The sequence below is a fragment of the Haliaeetus leucocephalus genome, unplaced genomic scaffold, assembly GCF_000737465.1.
Source record: "Haliaeetus leucocephalus isolate CR32 unplaced genomic scaffold, Haliaeetus_leucocephalus-4.0 Scaffold450, whole genome shotgun sequence".
NCBI lineage: Eukaryota > Metazoa > Chordata > Aves > Accipitriformes > Accipitridae > Haliaeetus > Haliaeetus leucocephalus.
Genome location: NW_010972886.1, coordinates 6,524,200 through 6,546,578, shown reverse-complemented (window position 1 = coordinate 6,546,578; position 22,379 = coordinate 6,524,200). Strand labels below are relative to the sequence as shown.

General features: G+C 37.1%; 1 protein-coding gene across 1 annotated transcript in view; it reads left to right on the top strand.

Annotated features, from left to right (window-relative positions):
- The window catches only part of LAMA2 (laminin, alpha 2), a 282,120-nt gene that overhangs the window by 233,296 nt on the left and 26,445 nt on the right, over positions 1 to 22,379 (top strand). Inside the window, exons 46-54 of the mRNA XM_010575039.1 lie at positions 1,208 to 1,351; positions 2,270 to 2,403; positions 6,905 to 7,064; positions 12,007 to 12,131; positions 13,229 to 13,391; positions 15,461 to 15,605; positions 17,853 to 17,991; positions 19,682 to 19,693; positions 22,192 to 22,312. Coding sequence (XP_010573341.1) covers positions 1,208 to 1,351; positions 2,270 to 2,403; positions 6,905 to 7,064; positions 12,007 to 12,131; positions 13,229 to 13,391; positions 15,461 to 15,605; positions 17,853 to 17,991; positions 19,682 to 19,693; positions 22,192 to 22,312 — 1,143 coding nt within the window. The remainder of the gene's footprint in view (positions 1 to 1,207; positions 1,352 to 2,269; positions 2,404 to 6,904; positions 7,065 to 12,006; positions 12,132 to 13,228; positions 13,392 to 15,460; positions 15,606 to 17,852; positions 17,992 to 19,681; positions 19,694 to 22,191; positions 22,313 to 22,379) is intronic.

Sequence of the window (22,379 nt, the reverse complement as noted above, 5' to 3'; positions counted from 1 at the left end):
CTATTTGCTTTTCCCATATTCCCAACTTTCTTTGTCCAGTAGCAGTTCTGAGGACTCAAAGTTGAGTTAAGAATATATTTCTAGTCCATTTAAAGAGTTTGGAGTCCATTCCCTGACTGAGTAATACTCTTAACTTGAGGATCAGCTGCTTAATAGTAAGGTTATTCAGCTTGTGACCTAATGTAGCAAAGGAAAAAAAAACTCTTGAAGATTGTACTTAAGAAAACTTCCTGACAAATGGTTGAAAAAAAAAAACCAAAACCAACCAAGAATACACAGTAATAGGATCCTGGGAAAGGAGTGTATTCCATACACTCGATGAAATTTACACACAAGAGAAAGACAGGCTACAGTGATGATATGGTTTTGTTACATTCATCTTCTGTCTGAAGGTTTTGAAGTACTTAACTGTTCAGCATTTCTGAGATAGGGAAATTGTGAGTTTGGTCATATGATGGGTCTCCTTTTTGACAAGGTTTGCCCTAAACATAAGGTGATACCATTATGTACATCTACTCTAACACATAAACATCTCTAGCTGGAATTGAAATACCATTGTACTGTCATTATGTCTATGCTGGCATCATGAAAGCAAACAGTATACTGTTTTTATCTGTGCTCAGAGCCTGAAGAAACTAGCACACATATCCAAATGCACATGTCACTTGGCTATGAAAATGAAACTTACTTAGAAGTACCAAGTCCGTTAGGGGCTATGTAAAAGCAGTGATAGACACAACTGTTGCTTTAAAAATAATTGTTAAAAGGTGTCTTAAATTGGCATAATCGAAGATATTACAAAGGAAAAATAGATCATCCTGTTTACCCAATAGCAATGTGCTGTGATCCCTCCAGGAGTGCTGCTTATTTTCCTGGCTGCACATTCTACTGCTAGAATTCCACTGCTGTTTGCGTTAGACCAGTATATCTTCTAGCTATTTTTAATCCATACAGTTCATCCTTTCAAATGTGAATGCCAGAAAGAGCTTTTATTTCCTTTCAATAAACAATCCAAGAAAGAAAATTCCATTTCTACCTCCTGTGCATATCCAAGCAACTCCCTGGTACATGTAACACAGAAATGGGAAGGAAGAAAAAAAGAGTATAATATTCTTATAATTATTTGGAAGCATCTAAAGTTATTTCTGGAATAATAAGCAGTAAACGGAATTCTTTCTGCTATGCTTTTTTTTTTTTTTTTTTGAAGATCAAAGTGTCCGTGTCCTCTGGAGGCAATTGTATACGCACATACAGACCAGAAATAAAGAAGGGAACATACAACACCGTCATTGTCAATGTGAAGACTGTAGTTGCTGACAATCTGCTTTTTTACCTTGGAAGTGCCAAGTTTGTAAGTCTGTCTCCTGCTTTTCATGTCAGGGTTGCTCGAGCAAATCAGACTACTGACAAATGCAGAAAATGAAAAAAGTTTTTTTTCTCTCCTAGGTGCTTCAAAGCAGTAGTAGAGGGCCTAAGATAATCTAGACATTTACTGTCTTTGTTATTAATATAGGGACTTCTAAAATATGACCAGCAAATATTTTTTATATTTTTTTTATTTTAACTAGATATGAAATGGGAGACTTGTACATGGACTACATAAGAGCTTTAAAATGCGCAGTGCAACCAGGGTAATTCTGGGGTTGGTTGTGGGTTTTCCCTTGAGAATGAAATAGCTAATCATCTTGCATCTGTCAAAGCTCCTAATTATTGTAATTTTAAGTCAAGACTACAATTCCAAGCATAATAATGATGAATGATTCCATTTTGCATGAGCCCTATAGCAGACAGACTTCTAGAATAATCAATAATAATTCAGTAAATGGGAAAAGTATTCTATTTCTAGCATTTTGAACTATATTTCTTATTTACCTAATACAAAATTAAGAGGCCAGATTGCATCATGTATTAGTCTAGAATCCTGATATCTTTCTGCCATCCAATGGATGTTTTACAAACAATGTTACTCTGAGTTAAATTCTTCTCTTGATGGCTGTAATATTAACATTTCTGTCAGTCTAGCAGCCACTTACTGCGTATCACTGACAGAAGTAATTTGCCATCTTTGGCTTAAGATTCCTTGTTTGAACCAACAAAGGCAGGAAAAAAAGCATCTTATTTTAGATCACTGTGAGAAATTATATTCATACTTTACTGTCTATATATGGTTTTCTGATGCCTCATCAGACCTTCTGAAATGTGAAGTGTTCTGGAAAACTTCCTTTAATTAAAGTATGAGACTGTTTCTATTTTCATATTTTACATGTAGACTGACTTTTTGGCCATAGAGATGCGCAAAGGCAAGGTGAGCTTCCTGTGGGATGTGGGATCTGGTGTTGGACGGGTAGAGTATCCAGATCTGACCATTGACGATGGGTTTTGGTACCGGATTGAAGCCTCTAGGCAAGTATATATTTCACTTCCAAGATTTGGTTCTTAAAGAAAAAATGACTAAATTTAACAAGTTCTGCTTCTAATCTACTGTCCTCAAGTTGGCATACCTCAGGTTTACATGGTTTGCTATGTTTGAAACATCAACTTTTTTAAAAAGAGATAACGTCATAAATATGAGAAATTCTAGTCTGGTTTAACGAAAGCTTTTGAACCTACATCCAATAGCACCAAAAATGTATACGCTACAATTACTATTGAAATGTGAATTGTTCTGTGTCACAAATTTATTTTCATCACATATTTCCCCTCTAGCATCAACAATCTATGACTGCTTATATTCCCTTCTGTTTACCTATCACTCTATCGATTCTCTTCTTCAACTAGCTTCCTTTTAAAATCAGTTACAGGTTTTGGCACTCAAACAGATAACTACTATTCTTTTCTCCTTGAATTTCAAAGAGGAGCAGCTTTTCTGAATTTCTGGTCTTGATACAGTACTGCAAATGAATGGTCTGTCATACAACAGTATCTTGATTCTTACTCAAAATGCCATTACCATAGGCAGAATGTCTCTTCAAACTGGAAATACAGTTTATGAAACCTCAAGGATGAAATATTCTGGAACGTTAAACTATACTTCGTAATTTGAGATCAGCTGTTGAATGCTTCGAAACTTTAGAAATATAGATACCTTAATATTCAAATTTCACATTTGTTAGTTGAAGCTTATATTTCTATTCAAATAGCAAACACGTGACACAGTAATTACCGCGTAAGGATTACATACCTTTATATCCTTTATCTTCTACTTCTGAACACATCTTAGTAATTTAGGTAATATTGCAAGTTGATATGAAGCTAAGTAATTCCTCCTGGATCATTACAGTTAATTTCACATAATATTAAACATAGAACCAATAACATAGTCAGAAAATGAGAGAAAGAAGGAGAAAGAAAACAAAGCATTCTAATTCTGGTTACATCCATAGCTCTCAGAGGAGGAAACGGCATCCAGTTTAAATAATTTAGTGAAATCACAGAAATCAGCCATTCAGAACAGAGAATTAAATAAAATTATGGCACCATCTCCAGAAGATGGCTTAATGAAACCTTATTGCTAGGAAGAAACAAACTGGGGTACCATACAAATTGTTGAAATCTTCACCAGTTCATATTATGCATACTAAAACAGCTTCATGACACAGTAATGCCAGACTTTCATTTACAAGAAAGCTGCTTCAGCAGAATATGGAGCCAGGACATGGTATAAAAATTCACACATTCTACAAAAGCACATTGCCTATTAAGCTGGTTGTTCTGGATATATAGGGTGTGCATGCCATTAGTTTTGAACAAACTGCTGGATCAGCAATTTAGAACAATTACAGCTGCAGAAATCTGAAGTACAGAGCAGTGTTTGGGAGAATTAGATTGCACAGACACTAGTTGGATTTGTGGGATTAAGATGAAGAGCTCGGGACTGATTTTGCATTCTTAACGGAGACTTCATAAATCACGTACCCTACTGAAGATTCTTCAACTTTGAACATTTTAGTCCATTTGATAACTCTCCCCTGACTCCCTTCATAAGCTGTTGGAGAATTTTACTCATTTCATTCCCTCACCTTTTTTCTCCAAATTTCTGCTCAGTTCCAGCCACAGATTTTTTTCAGCAACCTGACAGAGCTGCCTGAACGTCTGGAGCAGGGCATCCATTTAGAATGGGGACATAAGATGAAATTCTGGCCTTGCTGAATTTTGCCATCGATTTCAGTGGTGAGAGGCATTGACACACAATAATAATGATGTGGTCAGTTTAAAGGTTGATAGCAGTTCTTTATCAAGGATCCCAAAAGGCCTTAAAAAGAGGAGATGCGATGGCACAGAGGTTGTGAATTCTCAAGGTCACTCAGCATACTGAATGAATATGAAAAAGCTGACTGTTGAGTAGTGATCAGAGATGTTCAGTTCAGTTAATGTTTGCACCAAATTTTCCAGTTTGTTAAGACTAAATTGATAATTACTGCATCTGTTTCCAGGGACACTTTTAATTTTCATCACCTTTTTATTTAAAGCATACTAATACTTTGCATTTTATTGTATATGCAGAGGTTATAATGGAATTATTTTTTTTTAATGGAACTGAAGTAAAATTTGTTTATTCCTATAGGAATTCCTAAGGGAATTCCCTATATTCTGATTGTACTGGAATTTAACAAATGTCACTTACAGAGTTACTTACCTGCTTACAGAGGCAAATCTGATTGGCATCAAGAGCTGCAATCAAAGTATCAGTTAACAAAGGAAAGCCTGGCATAACAGTATGTGACAAAATGATTCAAAGCAGATTTGCAACATGCAAACAATGTCAATTTTGTGAAGCAGCCAAAGAGATGACAGAATATTTTTGAGACTCCCTAGATCAGTGAAACAATGTCACTTGACTTCAGCAGGCCCAGTTAGGAGCAGGACCTGATTAGCTGTGATTTTAATAAAATGTTATTTAAGTATTACCATTGTTTTAATTGTTAATGACAGAGTTTAAGCAGCATCCTTCCTTTGAGGACAAAGAACGCTTGAATCACAAGTTCACTTTAGATACATCCAGCCCAGCCCAGCAAGAATTCAGTCTTAAACTACTGTGGGAAATCTAAGCCATACTTTCCAATGAAGATTTTCTGTGCTCTGAAGGGGTCGAGGAGCAGAGGTTTCTAAATGATATTTTGTAATCTAATGTTGATGACTTGCAAAAGTAATCTCATTTACATAATGCATCCCCTAAAGAGCAAACCCTGCATGCATGGCATTATGTGAATTTTTCAGATGATCAGCCAGACAGCGCTGGTACATCTTGTGTAATCCTCCAGTTTTGCAGAACTGACTATCACTAGAACAATATCTTCTAACCTGATGACTTGTCACGCACAGGATAGCAATGTCTTTTTGCTGTCAAGTTAGCCAAGTTCTTTCTTCAAGCTCAGTTGTCCTCCCTAAATAAGAGAGAATTATTTATGGAAGGGGCTCCATTGTTAGCATTTCAGTCTGTTTGAAGATGAAAGAAATCTGTGCTATTTGTGACATATTAGGCACCCTAAAAAGTGTCAGTCTGTTCGGTGACTTATGCATTATTGCACTTGGACGTTTTTAAACTGGAATCTTGATTGCACCACAATATAGATTGAAAGTGCCAATGACTTTCGGAGAGCATCAAACTTAAGCAGTTTAAAAGAAAGCCTTTAGCAACTGTTAGTGTTTTGACAATTACTACATTGAGAACTTTTATCCTTTAAAGGGCTTCACATCAATAAACCTGAAAAAAAGTAAAGTGAAAACTTGGAATTTCTGCTGCTTAGAAAGCTATCTACTTATCATTCAGTTGATTTTGGAATAAAAGGTAAAATATTGTCATTAAAAGGAAATTTAAAAAAAAAAATCTTTAGAATAATGTGGATGGCTTTAGCCCACTTCTTTAAAATGATTTGGACGTCATGTTCGTATACCCCAGATGTCACTAGGAAACCGAATCCCATCCATGTGTTTTCCAGAGCTGCCAAATCAAGGTATGGGTGGGTAATTGAAGAGCTCCAGTGGTTTTTTTGCAAATATGTATTTTTCACATTGAAAGCCTTGAGATCCCTGACTACAAAGGAGGCAAGATAGCATAGATCTACAAAGGTATTCCCCATTGATGGGAAACCCTCAAAATTACTTTGTAACTCTGCTTCATAGTTCAGGAGAAATTTATCAAAACTGAAATGTCTCAAGTAATTTTTTTTTTTTTAAATTTTTTTTTTTAATTTAAGTGGCTTTTTTCCAGTTCTGTGTTATTTCATAAGAAAACTCTCAGCTAATTCTGGTTTTTGGGTAATAGGTTCTAAGCCAAAGAATGAAAAATTTTTTTAGACATAAAATGCATAGTCTTATAGGATTTTTCCACCCTCTAGAGCCCTGGTCCAGTAAACTTTCTAGATCCAGGGATTCTGTAAATACAGGATAGCAATGTCTTCATTTAGCTTATTCAGTAGCCTAAGTTATGCAGTCTTCCTTGCTGTGCTCTAAATGTATGTTCTTCAAGTAAAGCTTTATTCAACATAAATGACAGTTCTTCCTGAAAGGTATGCTTTTAACTTTTAGTTTGCTTGTTATTTCAATACTCCAAGCCCATCTTTTTTTTCTAGTTAGACAAAAAGGAATTTTGCATCTTTCCATGCAGCATAGTTCAGAATTTTAGAAAAAAAAATGCAACTTCTTTGTTTTAGTCAATGAAAGTTCCACTTCATCTGTAGAGTGAATTTTCTTCAAAAAGGACATTGAGGTGAGAAAAAACACTGGTTCTGTGATCATGTCTTTAACTTACGCAGGCATAAGAGTATTCATTTGTATCAAAATGGAACATAATCAAATCAGTAATACATGCCTCTATTAAAAGATGCCATCTAAAATAGACTTTTCCTATGTTTGGTTTAACTACTGACTCTGTATGCTTAAATTATTTTGTTAAAATCTCCAGGACTGGGAAAAATGGCACAATATCAGTGCGAGCTCTGGATGGTCCTAAAGCCAGCATTGTGCCAGCCACATTCAGTGCTGTCTCCCCACCTGGATATACCATTCTGGATGTAGATGCTAATGCCGTGCTGTTTGTCGGTGGTTTAACTGAAAAAATAAAGGTAACGTCTTGTCCGGTGCTAGTGTATTAACTGGCTGCTTTTGTGAAAAATTTTCGTTATTGCTTACAGCAGAAATAGTAAACTTTAATATGCTGGCATCATTCTAGTAGGTGCTTTAGTAGCAAATAGTACACCTGCACTCTCGGAAGATTATTGGGATTTGCCTAGACACATAGGTGCACAGACCTGAAGTTTCTCTGCCCACGCTGTTAACTTCTAATCAGAAGCCTGGTGGCTGGCTGTATTGATGCAGCATTTAGCCCAAACAACTAATTCCTGCTGGATAGCTGGGTGCTTTACCTTGGACATACTGCTACCCCAACAGGCTTTCAGTATCATTGTGACAGGAGCTCATTTCTGTTTCCATACATTCCTGGTCTCTTAACAATGTATATAACAATATATATTCCTTTGCATTCATTTTTTTTCTTTGTCATGGGCCTGCAGTATCACTTCCTCCTTTGCAGTCTACTTTTGGTGTTTTTTGCTTTACTTTCTTCATTTTTATTCCTGTTTTCGCCCCTGTACTACCCTTCTTTTTAACTGCTACCTGCATCAGATCCCTGATCTAATTTCTCTTCTTTTTGCCTGTTTATTTTTCTGGTAACTGCTTCTACACTGCTTAGCTTAATGGGAATGAACAGAAGATTTATGCCAAATAGAACAGATGGAGATCTTTCAGCAAAAAATGTTCTCCACTAAGTAGTAATTAGCATATATTTTCCAGTGGCATTCATTACAAAACAATTTAAATGAACTATTTTGTTCCTGATCAATATTTTGATTTTTAATATTAACATTACAAAAAAATCCTCATTTGGCATTAAAAAACCCCTAACATTTAGACTTTCCCAAACAGTGAACTCAAAGAACTTTTTTTTACACTAAAGCTTGTATACATCCTCAAGCGCTGAAATAGCACAACATTTTATGGTCCAGCTTTCTAGTTTTTAGAAAGTTCAACTTTCTAGATGGTTCTGATTTGGGAATATGTGGATAGACGTATTCCTTATATTCCTTTCTTATGGAGAATAGGGTGTGTGCATATTTCTAGAGAGACAAAGACAAAATCAGAGGATACAAGAGGAATAGAGAATGTAGATCCCACTTGCTTGAAATTGGTGTCTTGAAGTCCAGCTTTAGCTTCAAAGATATCCATGTGTTTTGGAGCACCATCAGGTAACTTCATTTTAGAACTTGATCATGGCTTCTGCACACACAAAAAAAAGCAATTCTGAGCAGACTTGCACAATTACCAGCTAACTTAACTGAGATATAGCTGACTTTGACAAGCATTCAGAGGAACAGGAAAAAAATTCATAAGATTTTTGGCTAGGAAATTGCAAGTCAGTCCATATTAGTAGAGCTCAGATCTACTCTCTCTATCTGAAATGGATCCACAAAAAATCATGAACATTTTCAAGTTCTAAAGATGCAGATGCAATGAATCTTGACATTTCTTGTTGAACTTCAAGAGTGTAAATAACTGCCATGCATTTTCTTTTACGTAATTTGACTTCATATGGGAAATAGGCAAAGAAGTCAATTGAAGAATTTCTTGGAGAATTACATATTAGAAAAAACAGCCTTTCTGTCACCTTTTTCTATGTTCTCCTTACAGCCTTAAACAGAGGTTCTTGTTAGCTCTCTACCTTCCAGCTTTCTATCTAGAGGCAACTAAAGGTGTTTGCTTTCTTCTGTTAGCCCTAAACAAGAACCTTCAAAACATATTTCTAAGATTAATAAATCATCAGTTGCTGAAAGTGGCTCTGTGCTGCAGATTAGTGACCCTTACAAAACCAGAATGGCCTCACTGGCTTTCTGTATTCTGTCCCTTTGATCTGCTTTTTCAAAGGGAATGGAATTAAACTGGGGAGAGGTGCTTTATCTCCCACACCTAACTTACTTCTCAGCTTTCTTTCATTCATGGTTTTTGCTATGTCAGATAAATTTTAATTTCTACTGTTGTTTACACCAGTAACAAATATTAATTGCATTGGCATTACGTCCCGTTTTTTACTTGCCATAATAACGCAGTGGAATAGACAGTCCCCTCGGCTGAATCAGGACTAGTCAGTGCTTGCAGTGCTGCGTAGCTACAATGACCAAATGCCGTAACACATGAGTCCATAGAGGCTGCAGGGCATCTATGTGTCTGCCCGCCTCACTAAAATGCTTAACTGTCAGAGTCTGACTGCAGGCTCGGGAAGACAGGCTGGCTCAGGTGACAATCGTAAGTGCCAGAACTATGATTAAATGAATAATTTAATTGCTCTGCATTTAGAAAAGCACTCAAGAGTCTGGTTTATACAACATTTAAATTTCGTTGACTCAGTTGAGACCCTAGAAAATGTGCAGTCAGGTGGTTTTTTGCTTGTTGCCTTTGGGTGATCCCCTGAAGGGGTCATGAAACTTCAACCTCAAGTGCCAGCCTAAACCCAAACCTTATTTTAATTTTATTTTAGATTTCACTTTTGACTTATCAGAAGACAAGTGGGTCAAGTACTGAAACACAGTAATACCATTTATAATTGTACAGCTCTAGAGCATCAAACCTCCCAGACCAGAGCTTTCACGTGAATTCTACTTCGAAAAAAAATATTGTTTACATTAAGAATCCAGAGAATCAAAGATGAAACAAAAAATCAGCAACAGCTGTTCTGTGCCACAGCATAAAGTAGTCTTGTGCCTAGTCCTAATTTGCACAGCAAAGCTGTCATATTAGACTAATAAAAATGTATGTTTTACTTGATGCCACCTCTAGGTTTAAGTGTTATAAATATTTTATTGTTAAATAAAGAGCTCTCAGTATTATAGTTTGATGGTAGAAAAAGTGAGGCAAAGGTGTAAGGAGAGATCATATGTACTATTTGAGTAACCAGGCCTCAAAGCTGGTACCTACTGCTCCAATAAAAAATGTCACCACTCCTAACAAAGGTCATCTCACTTATGTTGTACTGTCAGGGGAAAAATTAGTTTGAATTTTAAAATATTTAGTATTATATCCACTGCTTTTACTTGGTGTTTATTGGTAGTAGTATTTATTTGGGGTATTTCTTTAGTATTTAAATACTAACAGTATTTGAATAATATTTAGTCAAGAAGAATTACTTAACAATGAAGCTTCATGAAGTGTGTATTTACAAAAAAGTTAGAGATTTAGCAGAATCTCTAGAGGGAAAAGGGTTCAAGGACTCTTGACGTTTCAGGGTAAACAAAAGGACCTGGAACACAGTAACGTTTAAATCTGAATCCTTTCCTGGATATTTTTCTTTTTTCCTTTAGTTAGATACAGTGAGGCAGAGGTGGGTAGTGAGCACAATTCAGCACGTAAGACAGTTGTAGGGTCAAGTATGAGGTGCGATGCTGAACCAGAACAGGAATTGTGGATGCTGCAAAAGTCTGATGCCAGAACAGCCATTTTCAACCACAGTAAGATTTCTCCATAAATTTTCTGGACAATTCTCCATATTTTAATCTTAGTCAGGAAAACCTTCCTGAATTAATTTTTTTTTTTCTCCAGGTAAAGAAAGACAAGGGCAGAGGTAGGAAGACAGTGTATTGTAAGTTTGGTATGACTGGTATATTTGCAATTCAGGGTTTTAAACACTATCAGATTTGCTCTGTTCAGACACAGTCTGTAAATTAAAAGATAAATGATAACTTTACTTTTTGGGGAATTTTTGTCATCATGTGGTACAGTTGTCAGGCTCACAAAATTAAGACCTTAACTGAGACTCTTTCCTAAAACTATGAAGCTCTTTGGGTATTTATCAAGGTCACTGATATTTTTAAAATCTTTGTCTCAGAAAAGTGCTTTTTCATATTATTGGGTTTTGGAGTGCTTTAGATTTGTCCTGGGATTTTGCCCACATCCCTTTACGCATGCATCTTTGCAGTGTATTCAAAAAGAAGGCTCATTTTCAGTTTTTAAAAACATCTTTCATCTGACTTGAGTAGAAGACTGTGATACTTAGATGTCATGAATTTCTCCGAAGTGACATTAAGTTCATACTTGTTGCTAATTAAAACCTTCCCAATTACCCTGGGAAACATCACTAGCACATTAAGTCTTTTGAGTCATACTTTTCCTTTAATATTTTCAAGTTGCACTTCTCCATATTCTCTTGCAAGATCTTAATATTTGTAATTGCTGTATGGAAAACAGCAGGTGCTTGTCTATCTCAAATAGCTAAGTATATAGATTTTCAATCAGCTCATATTGATGAAGTGAAATTTAAATGAAACTAGGTATTTTTAGAACGATAATTTTGAGCTGAGTACTCTGTGTACTGTCAAGTATTACTACCTTGATCATGTTACCATTTATGATCTAATGAGCGTTACCCCATGTGCGTGACCCTAGCTTAATGAGTTTTGATGGGATATGAGTTTTAATTGCTTTGCCATCTGCACTTTTTTCTGCATCCGAAAGTCAGCATGAACTTTACAGGTGTAGCCAGTTGAGTTCACAGTTGGTCTTTCAGCTTGGACGATCTGTTCAATTTCCAGGCTTTTGAGCATTAAGTACAGTAGAAACACTTTGCATATTGGATTGTAGGGGATTCCTCATAGTCCTTTCTATGAAGTCTTAAACAAAAACCCAGATAGTCCTTGAACAAGTGGGAGCGGGCAGCTCTCTGAATAGCCAGGACGGTGACATGGAAGCCAGGGCAGCTCCTTGTTCTTCAGGAAACATTCTGCTTAGGCCTTCCCCAGAGTCTCAAATATAAATGCGCTTTTCCATTCTGACTGTTACAAAGTTTAGCTCACATTTTTGCAGATCAGTTGTTCGATAGGAGGGCTTCTCAGATTAAATATTACTCTTGATATTTAAAGTAATAAGAAGCATCTTCTGGTATTTGTGATTTTCATATGAGTTATGCTTTCAGACACAGTAGATCAAATTGAATTCTAATGAAGTTTGTGTTTTCTGTTGCAGAAGTCAGATGCTGTAAGAGTCACCACTTTCACTGGCTGCATGGGTGAAACCTTTCTAGACAGCAAGCCCATAGGACTGTGGAATTTCAGGGATATTGAAGGTGACTGCAAAGGATGTGCTGTCAGGTAAGTAAAGCACTGAGTGTTTCTCTTGCTCCTTTGGGAACCTGACACTGTGTTCTGTGGTAAGCAGCAGGAATTTCCACAGCAGCCATCAAGTTCCAGTAGACAGCTGTGGTCTGTATGCAGCGCTGAGAGTTGTAGGAAATACGAAGTTAGGTTGCAATGACACCAAGAAGGGAACCACCCAATCTGGGTCATAAATGTGGTCAGTGTAACAGTGCTGTGATGGAAAGACTCCTGCTAACCAGTAACCAGGATTAGTCAAAACGTGAGAGAGGGTGAGATCCACAGTGGGACTGAGTCTGGCTCATGGACAGCTGTGGTGTGGGTGCCTGCACCTCTTACGCAGCATGGGGCAGAGTGAGGTCCTTCAAGGTGGCTTTCACAGCCACCAGTGTAGTGAGCAGAGACCCCCACAAGAGAAAGGTGTTTCCATTCTTGAAAGAGAATGGGAAATCCTGTCCCTGTCAGTGACCTGTGGTTCCAGGTAAAGTAAATGGCCCATCCAGGCAGGACCAGGATTTGTCTATGTAGGCTCAGAAATCTCTTCAGGAATTTTAAAACAACGTAAGTTATTTCCTGTCCAGATGTGTCCTTGTCCTTCGAGAGCTGTGATCTTCATTCCTCTTTCCCACCAAACTAATCTTAAACACTTTCCTGTGCCATGTCTCAGCTTCAAAAGCTGAGGGCCCTTATACAGAGGCACCACCTGATACTACAGCCCAGTCCTGGGAATTATCATGTAAAGAAGACAGACTCTAGGTCTCTCACATCCTTGTTTATGGCTTTCACAGTGACCCACTGCATGAAAGCAGCACGGTTGTCTTAGATGCTCCTTTTTTTAAGTAAATTTGGCAGTATCAGTATATGGTATAGAGCTCACATTGCATTAGGTAAAATAATTGTAGACCCAGTCAGGGAAGTTAAGAGTAGGCAAGTTTTCAAACTTTTTTTCACTTGTCAGAACAGAGGTTTGATATGAAATCAAACCAAGTTCAGGAAGACTGCCAAGAAGTGTCCCCTCACTCCCCTAGCCCTTCACTTCTTTTTCTTTTAAACACACGCGGCAAAGGAAAATGGTTGGCATTGCCCCTTTTCAGCCCACAGGTGGCAGACGGTGAAGGGACGGTCCAGTTCGATGGTGACAGCTACGCCATGGTGAGCCGCCCGATCCGCTGGAACCCCAATATTTCCACAGTCATGTTCAAATTCAGGACCTTTGCATCAAACGCCCTGCTGATGTATCTTGCTACTGATGACTTGGTAAGAACAACCAGCTAACCTCCATGCTCCTTACAGATTTCATGGCATCTTTGCAGTGGCTGAATTCTTCATACTATGAAAACAAATAGTAGTTTGATGTAGCACTGTCCTGGTATGACATTTATTGCTTGGTTCAGTGCTGGCCAAGCGAAGATAATGTTATAGTGTGGAAGCTGACTGCCTAGTGTTTACTGACTGGGGAGCATTATGTTAGACTGAGGGGAACTCCAGCTTTTCCGAAATTTTTGATTAATTTTCATTTATCCCAAATGTTTACCTGTGCAAACATTGTCAGCTGTGGTTGTACATTCATAGTTTAAAATATCGTAGTGTGAGGGCAGGGAGAATATGGGAAGAGACAAGTCTTAGAAGTCCTACTGTTACGAAGAAAAAGGTTGTGTTTAATGTGAGTGGCATTAAAGGGAAACTGAATGGTGCAGTAAACAGGGTGCAATGGTGATGATGTTTCTACAGGGTCTACAAATGGTGCCTTTTACAGCTAAAACAGAGAATAGAAACATTAGTTATAAAGCTGTTCAAGGTTTTTATTCACACACACTATTAAATGTGTGTGGATAACAGGGAGAAGTTATTTATAAAGACATCTGGCCAGATCCTCACATGAATCAGGACTAACTCAAATTCAGCATCTCTGATCCAGATTGATTTGCACGCCTGACTGGGAACAGTCCTTTCCTTAGCCTTTTCATATGGGCCAGAAATTATGTACAGCAGCTCTCACCGATGTCTTAAAGAATTACTGAGCACTCACTATTTTACAAAAACTGTGTTTGTGTAAATCAGTCTTATTTCAGATTCCTATATTTTGGGAAAAATTATCAGAATTGCTGAAATTATCAAGGAGGGGGGTGCTCCTTCTGACTGACTATAGTAAAAGATAACATTTTATTATGATAATGAAGTAGTTTTCCTAATTAATTTTTATAATTGAATATTGAAAGTATAATTAATGTAATTATTTTAGATGGGTTTGTATAATTATTATTCATTTATGTAGTTTTCTAGAAAGAACTTATTAACTAAAAACTTGAACTTCTGAAAAACACTAGGAACTGGAAGGCAACAGGTCCGTGATACAATTTGTCTCTTAAGATATTGTCCCACTGTATAAAAACTTTGAGGATGCTTTTTCTAGTGACGCATGGATAGACATGCATAAGCATTTAAAATACTGAATTTGTTAAATTTTACTCTTTTCTTCTTAACATAAATTTATGTTCATATACATAACATTATTATCACCGTTTTGCATAAGTATTCAGCACATGGTAAAGTATTTTCATTCTCCCTAGGTCTGAGCACAGGTGGACCTGGCCATGAGCAAAATGATAATTAAACTTAAAATTTCTCCGGTACATTCATGTTCTGGGTCATAGTTCCACCATTACTTACTTAATGCTGTTCATGCTGTCCAGTTACCTGGGTATTTGTTTTGCTCTTTGTATCCTGCCAGCTCTTTTTCTGTAGATAGTGCAGCATATACCATTGCTCCAGTCAGCCATCCTCAGTTACTGCTTAGATATTGGTGCCAGTGGTTGATGAGAATAACAGCTCTCTGTTGCTCCATCAGTACAGATTATTCTCTGAAAACCCTGGTAAAACAAGCCCATTTTACCATCTTTACTACTCTCGTTTTCTACCTTGCAAGTTTAAATCTAGCTGAGGTATGTAGTAAATGCACTAACTGTATTTACAGACGTACACTTAAAGCTGAGCATTAGTTTCAGGTAATTATAATGTGTATTTCTGTCTTCAGTCTAAGAAAATAAAAGTACAGACAAGCCATCGAAAGTCCAGCTAAGTTGTTAGCAAAATTCCAACTAAGTTAGCAATCCAAAGGAGAAGAAAAGTGGAAAAAAGAACTTGTTGGCAGCAGACTTTTGTACATTACAGTCCTGGGCAGTAAATGCCTAAGTAGATTTTTTAAAAAGCTTGGAAAAAAATTGTCTGTTGCCATCCAGGAAAAGAAAGTGTTTATTTAAAGTCATATGCCTCTTACCAAAGTGAACAAGAATCATAATTTGTGTATCTATCGTTTTCATTAACAGAAGGATTTCATGAGTGTAGAACTCAGTGGTGGGCGTATAAAAGTCAGCTATGATCTGGGTTCAGGTACAGCTTCTGTTGTCAGCAACCAAAATCATAATGATGGCAAATGGAAATCTTTCACCCTGTCAAGAATTCAAAAGCAAGGTGAGTTCCTGTGGTGTCAACACCATGACTTTCCCAGTTACCTGTGCAGTACAGCTAACCATCTAATCATGGGTAAGATGATATGCAAAATGCTGGAATTATAAAGCTCTAGTGACTTAGCAACTTCTTTTGCTTAGATTACAGGTGTGTTGACTTGCATGTGAGTGATTGCACTGTCAAACAGGCCTTTTAGGAACAGGTACCTTAATTTTCAGGCATATGTCTGCTCTACAGTTATGTCAGTTACGTTCTAAAATGCTTCTGAGTGGGGAAAAAAAGAAGCTTTTTCATCAGTTCCCTGATGCTGTTCAAAATCATAAAACAAACCTGCGTGATCTTTGTTAGGACAGCAATAGCTTTCATGCTGTACAGTCCTGTCATGCTCAGCATATATCCCAAAGTGCTTAAAAAAGCAATGACTTCAGTATTGACAGTACAGTATCTCAGCAGACAAACACAACAACTATTTTATATTCCCTAATGATATGCAGTGTGCCATGATCTGAATCTACATGGAAACAACTGGGAACATCTTCAAAAGTGCTACTAATTCTTTAACCTGTTACAAGTGCAAAATATGAAATGGTGGCATTTGATAAGATCGCAAAGAATGCTGACTACCATGCTGGCAAAACCCCTTTTTTGTTGTTTTTAATCTAGGTATAGGACTGATAGAATCTTACCTGAGCCAAATTGACTTTTTTATGGCATCTTTGACATTCTCTGTGCCTTTATATCCTGAAGTCTTACTGCATTCTCAATCTTCAGGGTCACCACAAGCCTCTGAACACACTCTTCCTCCTCTGCCCACTGCAGTGCCAGCTCTCTACCTGACCTTCCCATCTCAAACACAGACCCGCTCTCTTGTCATTTGGCTGAAGTAGACTCAAAGCTCTCACTTGTACATTTGCTGCACCTTTAGAGGAGTAATGCCTTCTTGCTAGCCAGTTATCTTAGTTCATACTTAATTCAGGAGGTATTAAGATAAAATACAATGTCACATAATTGTAATTTATTAATACCATTCAAACATATTCTGTGTTTATAAAGAAGACATAGGTATAGAAATGAAAGAAAAATTAATCTGTTTACAGTAAGGTACAGCAGGAAAGTCTATCCTCCATTCAATTCTCTTTAACTCCTGAAAACGGTAGTTTGGTTTCAGGTTTTGCACATTTCTTCTCTCTTTTAAGGCATTTATTTAGTCAGCTGCTGCTACAAGAGACTCACCTGTGGGGAGAGATTCTGTCAGATCAGAGGAGACTTCCTCCCATCCTCCCATCGCTCCTTCCTCTCCATGGATTATACATTACCTCTTCTAGCCAGTCCTCCCTTTGAAATCTCCTAAGAGGTTGACAGGTCTTTCATCTCCAAACTCACTCTATTTCATCTTTAACCAGAAATCAGGCTGGTCACTTTTTTAGTTAAAATAAAGGCTAATTGCATTTCTTAGGTATGTAGATGGTGGGGAAGGGGGGGGGGGGGGGGGAGATTATAAGATATCTCTTGGATTTAACTATCTGAAGAAAAAAAAAAGGGAAGGAAAGAAGAAGAGAAGAACTCTTTCTTTGCATCACTATGGTAAAATATCCCTTTCTTCCTTGGGGGCTTCTCAGCATTTTTCACTGTGTCTTGTCTCTCTCACTGAACTTTATATTCTGTATTAATCCATACATTAAAAAATATACATGGAACGAGCATTTAAATAGGATGGTTGTATGTAGTGCATCTCTGACTCCAGACTGAGATTAGCCATGACAGCATCTGACTGCTTTGGGTTTGAAAATGGTTTAGAGTGACTGATCACCAATCTTGAAGGCACATAATGACAATGCTTAACAAACTTTTACACTAAAAAATCCTGCTCAAGTGACAACCTTTGGACTGAAATCACAAATTAAATGTAAAATGATCTCTTCTGTCTTGACTTCATCCTGAAGTGTTAGTTCCAAATTATGTTGACACAAAGAACATACCAAATTGAAACAGGTTTAGAGAATATATAAAAATAAAGCATACAGAATTGCTATAGCTTTTCAGGTTGTTATGGAAACAGAGGACAGTGCAGGTCTCTTCCCCTGCCCATAATTGACAGTTTGGAAATCCAGTATCTGAATTGCAAAATACAACCCTCCTTGCCTCTCCCCTCACCTGGTAACCCTCCAAATATTTCTCTGGTTTTTTTCTTACATTAAGACATCATTGTTCATGTCTGATATTTTGAAACCAATCTCAAATCTCTTCCAGCCAACATATCAATTGTAGACATAGACACCAATGAAGAAGAGACCATAGCAACAACTTCGACCGGCAGCCACTTTGGGCTCAACTTAAAAGGGCATGAGAAAATATATTTTGGGGGATTGCCAACCCTGAGAAATCTAAGGTAACATGGCTCAAACCGATTTCTTTCTTTAGCTTTGTTAAGGGGATGTAAATGCAGCGTAATCTTATTCTCTGTATTTATTTCTCAAGTTCATTTGCAGTAAGTGAATGGTGAGTTCCCAGTGTACCATATATTGCCACAGGAGACCAACGCTTTATTTGTACATGTTGTGGGTTTCAATGTATTTCACGCAGCTCACATTAAACAAATGCAGTGGAAGTAGCAGTAACGGTGCAGTGCATCTTTCTGATGCTGTGCAAGAACCATGATGTAGCTGACTTTTTAAGTATTTTTTTTTATTTGATGAATAGAATTCGTGACTTCAAACTTACAGAAATGGCTCCATATCAGCGCAAAATTAAGCACAAGTGTTTACCTTGTGCATGAGTAGAAAAATTGAACTACAAACTACTCCTCATGGGATTACTCTTAAATGGGTATGCATGTTTTTACATAATCAGGGTCAGTATACTTTCAATATGTATAAAAATATTGTGTTAGATACCATTTAAAGTTATTTGTAGACATAAGTTTCTCTTTAGATTAAATTCCTCCTGTATTCAGGAATTAAAGTATATGATACAATACTCTTAATATATTTAATGTAAGTAGATTGCAATATGGCAACCTTTTCCCTTCACAAGCCTGATTCTGATTTTCTTATGCAAATAAAATTCCCAATATTTATTTTTAAAATATTGCATAATATTATTGATAAACTTTAACTTAAGCTTTAATAAACTAAAGAAATGGGATAACAGATACTTTAATTTAGTGACTGTATTACATAGTTTTAAATAGACCAAAAAACTTACTTAAGGTTTAAATGAATATTCAGCAGTTTTGCTATGACAAGAACAAGAGAATTCTGTGCTACAATGAACAGATGAGCAGCAGAGAAATAAGCCCATTAATCTACGTCAGCTTTAACTACGTGGCATAATGACAGCCTTGAAGTGGTCTTGTGCACAAGGAGCTGTTGTGATAAATCCACAGGCTGTTACACAACTAAAAGAGTGGACATATTTGTTAATTTATTAGGTTAATAACTGACCTCTGATGTCAAATCACCCAGCAATAAAAAGATCTAAGATCTGTTTTACTCATGAAATATAACACTACATTATGTAATCGTGAAATCACACCAGTGCATAACAAAATGTCTGAAGCAATTATCTTCCAGCATATCCTTTGTGGTTGCTTAGAAAATCAGTGTACCACAGCTACTTGGCCCTATGGCAACCATTCTGCCTTCAGCTATGATTCATCAGTCACTGGGGCAAGATGAACGTTATGGTAAATTAGAATAAAAAATAGTGAAAGGGGGATTAGGGCAAAGCTGAGCTACTGCAAACAATAGATGCTGAGGTACCCATGACTTTGTAATTATCAGGTTGTGTCAGTTCTACGGAATTCTTTTACATGGTTTGGTTTTAGTCATGACCAAGTATAGCAAAAAATTATAAAAGCTCTCATATATATTATATTTTAAGGTAACTGTTTGCAGAGTAACCCTGTTAATCATTATATCCTGATAGTGTATATAGAATCTCACTATCTATTTTGTGTTGTTTGTAAATGATGTATATCTGCTTCATTGTGAAATATTTAAACCGTGCTAATAAGTATAATTTGCTACAATTAATGTAACTTTTTTGGGTTTTTTTTTCCCCTTTCTCCCTCATCCTAGTATGAAAGCAAGGTAAAAATAATCAGATTACTTGCATGACTTGCATGTGTCTAGTAAGTGCAGCTTCAAAGCACAGGCGGCAACGCAGAAGCAGCGTGTGGGCAGTATTTATACCAGCTGTTATGCTAAGGCTGTTAATTCAGCGAGTTGCTCCTGCTGCAACAAGCAAAGCTGCTCCCAAGTGCTTAACACTGTCATCTTACACGCTGTGCACACACCTACACAAACAACTTTTCTTTTCTTCACACAGCTGCTTACTTCAGCTGTGTTTGTTTCTGACACTGGAATGCCGCGGAAGCAAAGCTGCGGCAAGCGGTATTGCCGAGGTTGGTTCTGATCTCCAGGCTGTAAGAGCAATGTAGTCCCGGGTCAGGTGAGGAGCGCTGCCCTCCGAGGCAGGGAAGTAGTTACTGGGGAAGGTACGAAAGTGAGGGGCAGATTTTTGTGAATTTTGCCATTTCTGAGTTTAAGAACAGGAGGATGAGAGAGGGATAGGGCAGATCACCTGTTTCTGACTGTGTTTTCAGTTTGCAACTATTTGTGTCCATTACTTTTGCTTTGATACACTCAGATGTGAACTGAACTTCACTATGTTTTGCAGCTTAATTCTTGGCTTGAATTAGAAAAAATGCAACTTCACCTCCCCCAACCCCTGATCCTGAGAAAAATTTCTGGAGCTTGGGAGGAAATAATCTTTGCTTGTGTTCCCTTGAAACTGATCCTAGTTTGGCAAAAAAAAAAAAAGGCCAAGAATTTATGCAAGATCTGAATGAACTTGGACATTGTTTTGTATGTTTTGGAAGGAAACAAGGGAAAAAGGAAGTCTTAAGAAAACATCAATGTTTGCAAGGATGTAGAGTTCATATGGGTTGGGAATTATAAGATAACAGCCACTGCTTGTAATGGGGCAGCATGAGGGCAGTCTGTAGCTGGCCAGGGCAGGAAGGGTGTAAGAACATGAATGGTATCTGGATGGCAAAGACAGGAGACTGTGGGCACTGCTGACAATGATATGGCAAAACTGTTCTGTTGCTGGGAAGATGAGTCTATAAAGGAACTGGGGAAGAGCTAGGAAACAAAAAATCAAAAATCAAAGGTGACCATAACTACATGACTGTAAATAAAGCAGAATATGGATTATTTCAGTAAACCAGATGCTTGCATTAACTTATGCAGAGGATGCTAATTTGCCAGCCAGCAAATACACCACGCTTGCTAGGATGGCTATAATGCAAAGAATGGCTTTCAGTACCAAAACACGCAGCTGAATAGTACATGTGCAAAATGGTTTTATTTTGTAATTAATATTCTTTATATTCTTTTCTTTCCTTCCAGGGAGCTGAAGTGTTAGGGTTTTTTATCTCCTCATGTTTTAACTCCTTATTTATTTTCCATATTCATTTTTCTTTCTTTGAGCTGTTCATATTATTCAGATATTCTAGTAAACACTCATGGGTGATATTGTGAGTGCATTAACTAATGCTTTTTTTCTTTTTGGATTTACTCTCCATGGTATGAATGGCAACTTTTCTCTGAAGTGACTTTATAAGACTTTTCTTCTTGCAAGCCTGGTTCAGATGTGCTAGCAGTTATGGTCTCACTCTGGTGTTCCCAGGCCTGGGAAATCATACTTTTGCATTCAAGCATGCTAGCTTTGGTGTTACTTTCAGGGCTTTTCTCATTTCTTCTGTCAACTAGCTGATGAGCCAAACCATGGAACTTTAAAATTCTAGTACAATATTTTCCTGTCTTGGATGGATAATTAGGTTCTGTAACAAAACTAAGTCTTTTGTTTTCTTTAACTGCCTGAGAAAGTCAAATGTATTGCTGTGTCATAAGAAAATACACAGCAGTTTTCAAAGGAAAGATACTGGGAATATAAAATACATAGAAAACAAATGTCAGTCTACCTGAACATAAAGAATTCCTAAAGCATAAAAAAAATCAAATGAAAATTTTTTTCAGACCTTGGCAAAGACTTTACCCAAAGTGTTTGTATGCTGCTGAAGTTCCTCTTTCATTAGGATCTAACATGCAAAAAGATGAATGAAACATCTGTCTTCTAGTTAAGCTCTCTCTTTATTGTTATGATTTCCTAGCTTGCATCTTTCTGCTTTGCCTAAGGAACAACTACTTACTTATTTCATAGCTCACTGCATTTAAACATCAAAGGTGACAGCAATCCTTTACCAAAACAAAAAAAAAAAAAAACCCCCCCCAAAAAAAAAAAACAAAAAAAAAACCAAAGAAAGAAAAAAAAGAAAGAAAAAATGGCAAAGAGGACTGTTGTCAATTGGAGATGAGATGAATCTCCTGTTATACCTTTGAGTGATGCAAGGCAGAATGCAATATGTGCTCATAGGTGGTAGAAAACAAGATGTATTCATTTGAGTGTATGTGTGTATTTATGAAAAAAAATCAAGCATCTGTGCATCTGAAAGTGCACGTGTGTGTGTCTGGCTGACTGTGTTCTCCCTAAACATTATTTTTGAAAACCCATGTTTTTTTAGGCCTGAAGTGAACTTAAAGAAATATACAGGTTGCCTCAAAGAGATTGAAATTTCAAGGACACCATATAATATATTGAGTAGTCCTGATTTTGTTGGTCTAACCAAAGGATGCACGCTAGAGGTTAGTCTGACTTCCATGTATTTTGGGTTTAATGGGTATAAACGTTTTCTGGCTTCTAATTTTATGG